Source organism: Colossoma macropomum, unplaced genomic scaffold, assembly GCF_904425465.1.
Source record: "Colossoma macropomum unplaced genomic scaffold, Colossoma_macropomum, whole genome shotgun sequence".
NCBI classification, from domain to species: Eukaryota; Metazoa; Chordata; class Actinopteri; order Characiformes; family Serrasalmidae; genus Colossoma; species Colossoma macropomum.
Genome location: NW_023494798.1, coordinates 16,160,810 through 16,171,118, shown reverse-complemented (window position 1 = coordinate 16,171,118; position 10,309 = coordinate 16,160,810). Strand labels below are relative to the sequence as shown.

Genomic DNA, 10,309 nt, shown 5'->3' with positions numbered 1-10,309 from the left:
CCCATTAAGAAGCCCTTTCTTAATTGAAGTGGGCGATTTGAAGGAAGGAAAGCACTAAAATGTGCCAGGCAGTGGGCCTCCAGGACCAGGGATAGGAAAGACTGGTCTACAGTGTTCACCACCACCAAGAATACTGCTAGTTACAGGCCTACTGACAGTGAATCCACATGCTAGATTCAGATCCTTCTTGTTTGTGGTATTGTGGAAAAAGCGGTTGTTTCTCCGTTACCCTGCGTATTAAATCAGTGGAATTGAATGCTGTCAACAACTGCAATTTTACTGTTGCCACAGAGGGTCCACCTCCTCCCTCCGGGCCAGTAGGTGGTAGACATCTGCTGTCTGGTATTAGTGGAAAATACCATCGTGTGTGATGAGTGACCACAAATGAATTTGGTGTGAGAATGAGACGACTATAGAAAGCAACTGATTTAGATTAAGTCGGTCGTGTTACAGTTCTTGAGCTGACATGGTTTAAAATAACAGTTAAGCAAAATACTGCCAGAAAATCCTGCCTTATCGCGCTGTGTGCGAGTCCCTCCCCACCGCTCCACAGACCCGCCTTCCCGCTCATGTGCTGGCTGGACGCTGCGCTCCGGGCAGGTGGCAACATCAGAGAAAAACATTAGACACCAGCGAGGAAAAAATCTCTGACTATTTTAGCTAAAGAAAAACAAACGAAGAAAATGTTCAGACGAATATTACAAATGGTAAGACAAATGGAGAAACCTGTTACGTTACTCCAGTTTCAGTATGGTGAGCTAGCGGGCTGGCTAGCTAGCTAGCTAATCAGAGGCGGACGGCTAACGCTAACTCCCGTCAGTGGAGGCTTGTCTGGCGGCCTGCACTGAAAGCCAGCGGCAGGCTGCAGACAGAAGAACTGAGACGGAGGCCTGTCTGTTAGTCATGCTCATGTGACAGTTATAAAGTTTAAATTTAATGTACCAGAGCAAAACGACACGCCTGACTGGCGTGACAGTACGAGTGTTTATTATCGTAGCGGGTCTCCGTCTGAGTGAACACTGCTGGGTTAGCTGTAGCCCAGTCACTGACTAGCCGCTGTATCAGATGAGCTAGTGGGCGATAGCCAGCTGATGTGAGCGTCCTCTGAAAATGATTAAATGTGGGACTGAAAAAACAGTGTATGGAGCTCACGAGAGAAACATTGTTATCGTTAAATGTTCTTATTATCATACATTTTCCATTCATTTTACGAGGTGGTGCTGTGGTCTTGTGTCAGAAGGCTGACGCTGATCTGCTTCTGTTTCTGTCAGTGGGTGAAAGATGGATCATCATGTAGCGAAATGGGGTCTGTATAGTACCAAACGAGGTTCTTGTGCACTCCTAAAGGCGGTTCTTCAAGGGCTCTTTAGTAAAAGGAATTGTTCTGTTTAGAGCCATGAGTTTTATATAGAAGTATTTCATGCCTAAATTGTTCGTTAAAATGGTGAAATTGTTCTTCAGACTGATAAATAATGTGTTGTGTATGGTTCTAAATTGAACCTATTTGACTATTATTATTACTATTATTATTACTATAAGAGTTATCTGAATTATCCCTGTTAAGAGTCATCTGAAATCCTGAATGACTCATTGTAAAACCAGCTGTCCTCTGCTGATCTAGGCCCAGTTACAGTACCCCTGCTCATCAACATTGCCATGTATTCAGCTCATTGTGGGGACTAAAATAACCCAGGTTAATGAAAACCTGGAAAACTGATGCTGTTAAGCCGATGTTTGTCTGTTCTCCAGGAGAAAAATTAGGTTAGAGATGCACATATGCAGGAACTTGTTTTAAATCTCATTGAATTGGGAAAATATTAAGGATGGACTGGCAGTACTGGTGCCACCATCATATCCTGCTGTTATTTTGCACTGAGAAAGCCAGTTAAGTAAACCTGCTTCATGACTGCTGCCTTACTTACTTACTTGTACGCGTGTCTCTCCCTGTGTGTGTAGTATGTAGCCGTCCGTGTCTCTGAGGGGATATATACACATGTACAGCGTAGCAGTTTATCAGCAAAGGATTCATATTATTATTGTTATTATTACTGTTATTGTTATTATATATTTTTTAGGTTAAAATATATTGTGCAACCCATTTGAATAACTATTATAATAGTAATATTATTAGTGTTAATATAATAGTTGATGCCCTTTTGACTTAAAGAAGTTAATGACTCACTGCTCTGGAAAAACAGCTGGCCTCCAGTTTTCTTGTTGTTTAAATACAACTTCCTATTACTTCACTGACTTTGATTTAACCTACTTGGAAAATGTGAGTGATGTGCCATGTGGTGTCATGTAGTAATGTTTGAATCAGTACTGCCTGCTGTTTTCTGGTTGCTAGGGTCAGAGTTTGGTAAGGGAAATGGTTCGCCGCTTCTCTATACCAGTGTTGTGTTTCACTCTCATGTATGTCCTCAACTGCCCCTCAAATGATAGCCATGCCAAGTACAGCCTAATGAGTGGGTGCCATCATACAATACTGTCACATTGTTCCTTCCTGAGAGTCAGTCAAGATGCAAGAAAGACTTTATAGAGAATCTACCTCCTGATTTATTGTTTCTCTTTTAAATGAATCCTCTTTAAATAGCCTATGAGGGGTCTAGTACTGGATATTATGATTTGGTAATAGCTGTCCACACTGTGAAGATACTTCACAATGATTTATTTCTAAAAGTTATTAGGGAATAGCAGAAGGCTGGATTGACACCAGTTAATCCTGGTGGTTCCTAGTGTGTGGAATGTAACAGCCAGGCCAACCGAATTGCTCAGTCGCTTGCCCAGTACACGCTACGGTCTGGCACGTTCAGCTGTGCCAAAGAAACAAAGTGGCGCATGTGATAGAGATGTCCAATCCATACAGACCTCTTTCTCTTTCTCACTCTCCCTCTCCTCCTCTGCTGTTCTTTCTTTTACATTTTGTCTGTGTCTGTCCAAACAGACTCCTGGAAAAGGAGGCTCCCAGACATCTGAGTCTGACCAGCCCTCTGCTGATATGAACAATGAGACTTCAGAGGTAAAATGCAAACCTTTACTTTAATTTGAATTGCATCTATCACTTAAGTACCTGAGGTAATGTCTTCTGATCAAAGTGTTCGTTAATTATGTTGCATCTTCCACATGATTAACAGTCTGACTTTTTTTGTTTGTTTTATTTGCAGGGCTTCATTTGTCCACAGTGTATGAAGTCTCATAACTCTGCTGAGGAGCTTTTCAAGCATTATGAAGTTTACCATGAGCCCCAGGAGCAGCCCTCTCACCTCGGCCCTGCCAGGTAAAACCTAAACCCGGCCTTATTCCTCCACTCCCTTCTACACATAAATTATGATAAGTCTCATCTTGTTACTGATGTTTAGTTGCTGATGTTTAGTCTCTTTAAGGAGGATGGGAAACAAAATATTTACTTTCTCGTTTCTCCACACATCCCAACTCCACATAAACCCTTGTGCCAATGCCTGTACACACACACACACACACACACACACACACACACTCACAGTAAACAAATGCGAGTCAGTGCACATGAGACAATGACTACAGGTCATGCCTTGAAAGCACTGGAGCATATTTTTAGTTTGCCAGAGCTGTCTCACTACATTTCAGTCTTGTGCCAGAGATTTGAAGTGCTATGTATGTGAAGCTCACTGTTACACAGTAATTCTTGCATGTTATTTTAAGCACTAAATGTATGTAAGGCCATAATTCATTTTTACTTGACCATTTTCCAACCTCTCTGTATCCCTTACAATTAAAAAGGCTATTTTTCTTGATGTTTATGATTGACTGCCATGTATTGCCTCTTTCAAACAGCAGTCCAGGTTGAAACATTTCTTATAACTTCAGCCTGAATGGCTGGAGCCAAACTGCTGTAGGGAGAAAAACAGTGATTTCATTAATAGGCTCTTTTTGCAGTTTGTTTTGCCTATATGGACTGTATTGAGTGGGAAGTGAATAGTATGTTTTGAAACTTTAGCAATGGTTACAGACTTCAAGTGCTTTTATTTTCTAAAGTTGAGAAGAATTTGGCTTTCAGTGGCATGAGTCTTTTAAGCTAACCAAGCACTTAAGGAAGCCGTATAATGTCAGAAGGATTTTCTATTTTTTGCAATTTTTGAAACAAGAGTACTTGTACTGTTCATGTACTTTCCCTTTTCTGTCAAAATTACTAGTGCCCTTTTTTAATTGGCTGTAAATGCTTAATATGCTGCAATGCAAAACCCGTGTACAACTTAAAACAACCCCTGGAGGGCAGTTTGGTTGCATATGTAAATTTACAGAAGGGCTTTGAAACACCAGCCTGATTGTACAGTGGTGCTGTTTCTCATGCCTGAAACCTTTTTTGACTGAGACTTTCAGTTTATGTCATATGTCGGCGCCAGCGGATCTGTTCAGCTTCAAAATACTTAGTAATGTTAGCTTAAATTTTACAATGTGTGAGACCCAGTAGTGACTGGCTATAAGTCACATTACTGTATTTGCATGTCACCCTTTTCTGTCAGTCAATGGAACTAGAACAAAGTAGTCAGACAGTTTGGTGCCATTGTAGTTGAGATGATATTTCCTGTTTTTATTACTAACACCACACCACTTTCGGTTTTGTTTCGTTTTGATTTTGTTACATAATTAAATACAGCTTTTGTTTATATGTGGATGAGAAACCAATCTGAGTGGATCAAAACTTGACTGTTGCATTCTAAAGTCTCAAATGTCACACTTTAATACTGTTGAATGCTCTACTTAAAATGGAAGCATTAACATAATAACATACTGGGCACTTTCAGACATGTCTTATTTTTGCTTTATTGAAAAGTGTATTGAATCAAGACACCACTGTGTCAAATCAAACTGAATTATGAATTGTTGTTACACTTTCTGGTTTAGGACTAATATTAATTACTGAGTAATTAGCGTTGTGATGACTGAACACTATCAAAACACTGGCCATCAAAGTTGTTCTTTAGTTCAAAATGTCAAAAGTAGACATTTATCATTTCAATTATGAAATTTGTTCATTTTTAGGGAGGACCTAGCTCTTCTGCGGCAGGAAGTACAGGATTTACAGGCTTCATTGAAGGTACCTAGTTCAATTCAATCTCAGCAAACATAAAATATTAGCATTTCTATTGCTTATTTGTTTCTCTGTGGTTTTATTAATCACATGCCTTTGTCTGGGACTTACCAACTCTCTTTTTGTGAATGTTACAGGAAGAACGATGGTTTTCAGGGGAACTGAAAAAAGAACTAGACAAAGTACAAGGACAACTGAAGCAAGTAATTTCTTTCAAATACTAATCAGATGATGTTTGTCATGCTCACTGAGATGACGCTGCTGTGCTCCAAGCTGAAAGAACCTTAAAGAGTCTAATGCTACCATCTGAATGCTGTAACACCTTAAGCTGATACAGTGATTTATGATGTTTGTTATGTTCCATACTAGGGTCCGCAGAATGATGGCCAGGCAGGCATGGAAGAGTCAGGTGAGTTCTCTCTAGTTCTCTTTCTTTACTGCTTGGTGCAGGTCTATCAGCATGCAGAGGTTTTTGAACGTTCTTAGTGATAAAGCTTTGAAATGGAAATTCATGGTTCAAACATCTCGCGTGTGTTCTCAGAGTTAGAGATGAAGCTGCATGAGGCTGAAACAGAGAAGTTCAACATCAAACAGATGAAAGACTTGTTTGAACAGAAGGCTGCCCAGCTGGCCACTGAGATAGTAGGTAAGGGAAACCTCAGAGTCCATCTTCTTTTAAAGCCTAAAGTGGAGCGAGATTGCTTGAAGTGGATTTGGGTCATTTAATCTTCCATGTGTCTCGTTCTCCCCCTTTATGATTGTCTCATGATCATGTGTGTTTAATCCCAGACATCAAGTCTCGCTATGATGAAGAGAAGAGTCTGAGAGAGGTGGCAGAGCAGAGAGTTGCCAGTCTGCAGCAGGACCTTCAGAGAGAGAGGCAGGAGAAAGACAAACTTGCCACAGAGCTGGTAATACATCTGTGTCATTCCTTCACACAAACCCTCATGACATTTTATTTTTTAAATTTCATCTGATTTATACATAAACTTGTCTCAACTTGAGTTTCTCTGTTGTGTACTAGTATGTAGTAGGTGTGTGTAATAGTGTGTCACACTGGGAATTGAAACAAAATTTAGTGTGCTCTTTGTACCCAGATGACATTTACAATTAACCCACTGAAGAATTAAGTGTGCACACTATTTGCAGTCATTGGTTGCAGAGTGACATAAGTAGCGGAAGTGGAAAAGCCATTGTAGAGAACTTTATATATAGTTTTTAAAATGGTTGATGCACCAACCAGTGCAAATTATTACCACAAACAGACCAAGTGGTCTTCTCCATTGGGGGCTGATAGAGAAAATGCAGTGAAAAATATCTAGATTTGTGTATAGATACATATATACATGTTTACTCATTGTTTCTCAGCAAATTTTCTGCCACCACAAACGAGCCATTAATACCCCTGATTAATAACAGCAAGTTTTAATAATAACAATGTTTTATAAACTTTCTCAGTGGATTCCTTTGATAATTCTGTTAATCTCTGAGCAGCGGTCTAAGCAGGCTTTAGTGACATATCACAGCTTACTGACATAATGTGACATTTAAATTTAAAATTTAAAATATTAAGTTAAATTTTACATTTTATTCTTCTGGTGTTGCAGCATATAGCTGTTCCTGCAGCTGTTTTAAACATTTTTTTCACTGATTTTGCGCAGTGCATGAAATGTTGTGGGTGACCGAAGGTATCCAAGGATACACAAATCAAATACTTTGGACTTGGATGCATTTCTCAGCTACATTTGAATGTTCTTACAAAAAGGGACCACATTCAGTGAGGTAAAGGCGTAGAAATGCAGACTTCCTGCATCCTTGACTTTGAGACACGACTACACTGTCTGGGGGGTGAAGCCTGTCAAACCGTCAAATGTAAATATTAAACCGCAGATGATTACTTGCAAGCCAGATTGAAGGATAAGTTGTAAATGCAGTGCTGTGAATAAGAATTCAGCCCTCTTAAGTCATCAGGTTTGTCTGGATTACAAATTACATTTTCATGTTTTGTGCTGTGTCATATTTTATTTAAAAATTAATTAATTTAAAGTAATATTGGTTTTTATGTGAGAAACTGTTCTGTGACACAAATGACTAACTGAAAATGCTATTTGCTTAAGTATTCAACCCTTGTGCTGTGGAAGCTCCAAGATTACACTGATGAAAGATACTGCCCTAATGAGGCTTACACATAATCTCTGTTTGAGAATCATTACACAAGTTAATCTTTTCTGGATAAAAGACCCCTGGAATTCAAGTACCGATGGTCAGAATCTGAAGGAAAACTGTGGAAATGAAGACTAAAGAATACTCTCTGACATTCACAGATAAAGTGATAGACATACACAGGATATGAAGAGGCTACAAAATAATAATAATACAAATAATAATACAAAAAGCGGTGGTTGTTTGTATGGAGGCTATTCAGGCACGGTTATTGGGCTGATGGACTAATTGTTGTGCTCCACTGTAGCTTCAGAGGCCTGGAGTGGAGGATGTGGAGGTATTGAAGAGGGAGCTGGTGCAGGTGCAGACGCTGATGGACAAAATGACACGTGAGAGAGAGGAGGAGTCAGAGCGGCTCAAAAACCAGTACGAACAGCTGCAGGCTAACTTCACTACCTCAGAGGTAAGCCCCATACACTAAGATAACCAAAACCAAACACTTGTGGGAGGAGTACATCATGTATAGCTTGACTGTAGGCAGTGTGCTTCAAAGATCACTACTTGCAGCTTTTCCTGCTATTCCCCCAAATTTGAATTATTTTCAAAACCTCGCGCCATCCTAAGAAGTATGACTATCAATCAATCAGGGCTGAAGGCCGAACATAGTACTTATTGGCTTCTCCAGTAAAACTAAATAAATAAAAAAAAAGAAAAAACAGAGTAAGTCATTAAACAAACGAGTGAACAATATTGCTAGTGATCATTGGTGTTAAGATTGTTCACTGTTCACTTTTTAAATATGTTGCACAATTTCTTTTCATTCTTTTTACATCAAATCTCTAGTATTTATTCACACCCAGGTTGAAGTTTTCTGAGTAACTTTGTTTTTTGTTAGTGAGGATTTGTAGGTCAGTACCAGCTATGTTCAGTGTCCTCTGAGCCTGATTCCTGAGGTTAACCATTAACTGACTACTTGCAGCTCTTCTACCGTAGTGATTCCTGTAAACAAGCTTGTAATCACCTCCTGCAAAAACCTTTGCACCACCTGACCTCAGTTCTGATTATGTAAAAGCTTCCAAAGCCAAGTTATGGATCCCTCCTCTGCACACAGACATGCTTTTCATTCCTCATTTTAACCTTGGTTGCAGGTGACCCTTTAAGCCTCTTCAATGCATTGTCTGCCCTCTACTGGCTGTGTGTGTAATTGTTTGAGTGATGTTGAGCATAGGCAGCATTTAAAGAGGAATTCCTAAATAAAATGGCTATATGTTGCACTGTTTATGTCTCAGTGCAAAATGTAGCCATTTTATTTACCATCCAAAATGACCAGTGAACCTACAAATAGCTTCTTAGTTTCATGTGTAATATTGATGGTATAATAGTGGCAAATCTGAAAAAAATGTATTTTTGGGGAATGTTTTGCCTTACAGTTTTGGGGAATGCTTTGCTTTGCCTGCATGTACCTCTCTGCCATTAGTGGATTTAAAAAATACATTTTAGCCCAAGACCTTAAACTATCGTTAAACGATGTCTCAGCCATCAGGCAGCATATTCATAAGCAATTTAATATAATATCTTTCTGTGTGGTTGCTTTTATAGGCTTTACACTCTATCACCAAATTGTGAACAATTCTTACTCAGCAAATTTCTCTAAAATTGAGCATCTCACAGCAAATCACTCTCAATGATTTTGTTTACTTATTTTTTTTCCATTGAGTGGGAATTTTGAAAAATGGTCAGATTCCCCTTTACACATGTAATGTAACATTATTCTAATAGATTTTGTGCTGTATCGTTTTAAGTCGCTACATGGGTTCCACATGGGTATGCTCAAGTATCTGAGAAAGCTTTTAACTGCTTGCCCATTCTCTGAAGGAAACACTGTTGGGCTGTGTGTTGAGTTAATCACTTACCTGCGTGCTGTGTTTGTGTGTCCCTTTTCCTCCCTCTCTATGTCTCTCCTCTCACTTACACCCTGCCTGTTTTGCTCTCTATTGGAGATTCGTAAACTGGAGGTAATGCTGTTTACTTTCACCTCAGTTGATGTTACCCATACTACTGCATTTTTATATTAAGAATACAAGCAGTCTTGACCTCATGAAGCTCAAAAATCAAAACCTTCTTCGCTGTCATTTTTTTTCCTGCATGTCAGGCAGCTTTGTATGGGAGTCTGCATGCTTGCTGGCCATGGGTAGTTGTCCTGAACTGTGAGCGTTCTGACATTTTGGGTCTTTCTCTGCAGACAACAATCACCCAGTTGAAGGCCGAGCTGGAGAAAGGTCCCCAAGAAGCTGCTGTGTACACACAACAAATCCACCAACTACAGAGCAACCTGAACAACCTCCAGCAACAGAGCCAGGTACTGTACAACACACACAGATCCTGTTTACACCTGGTCACTTCATGTGATCAGTGTCTGGATTGTTTCTTGATAAGATTTTAGCCACATGCATTTATACTTGGTAGGCAAATGTGTCTCTGGAAATCTGATTGCTACAGGGGATGGAGTATACAAACTGTTACATGGCAACCAATTATCAATTGTTCATCTGGTCAGCCTCTTCATTCTGCAGTTTGTTTTGCACAGTAGTGTCTGTCCATATTGCTGTTAAGCCTTTTGTTTCATCCAGTCCCCAACCATGAGCGTCCTCCTTGATTATTTTCCTCGCAGACACGAATCACATGCCTGGTGACGTACTGCATGAGGAGGAGTTACGTTTTTTCTGGGAGGGGTTTTGGTTGTTGAATGTCCCTTGGAGAGACAGATGTGTTTACGCTGCTATAACATGTGGCTCAAATGCGTCTCTGATCACCTCCTGAAGCGGTCAGAGTGATCGGATTTGTATCTTTTTTAAATGCGTCTTGGGTGCGTTTGTACTTGCATTTTTTTGTGGCTTGGCCTTATCCGTATGTAATTCTGATACTCAAGATGCATTAAGTGACCAGGTATAAACGAGGTCAAACAGTACACATGCAGATCCATTGCATCAAGTTTATCCTTTAAAGAAATGGTTTGGTGAAAAATCAAATATATGTAATTTTCCAAATGTAGTCAATCAGGCAAGCCATGTTTGG

General features: G+C 39.7%; 1 protein-coding gene across 1 annotated transcript in view; it reads left to right on the top strand.

The window, feature by feature from the left end:
- The first annotated feature begins 358 nt into the window (after positions 1-358).
- The window catches only part of eea1 (early endosome antigen 1), a 31,423-nt gene continuing 21,472 nt past the window's right edge, over positions 359-10,309 (top strand). The window contains 10 exon segments of the mRNA XM_036584754.1: positions 359-707; positions 2,945-3,019; positions 3,165-3,277; positions 5,023-5,077; positions 5,209-5,274; positions 5,441-5,480; positions 5,613-5,717; positions 5,861-5,982; positions 7,542-7,697; positions 9,477-9,593. Coding sequence (XP_036440647.1) covers positions 684-707; positions 2,945-3,019; positions 3,165-3,277; positions 5,023-5,077; positions 5,209-5,274; positions 5,441-5,480; positions 5,613-5,717; positions 5,861-5,982; positions 7,542-7,697; positions 9,477-9,593 — 873 coding nt within the window. The 5' untranslated portion in view covers positions 359-683.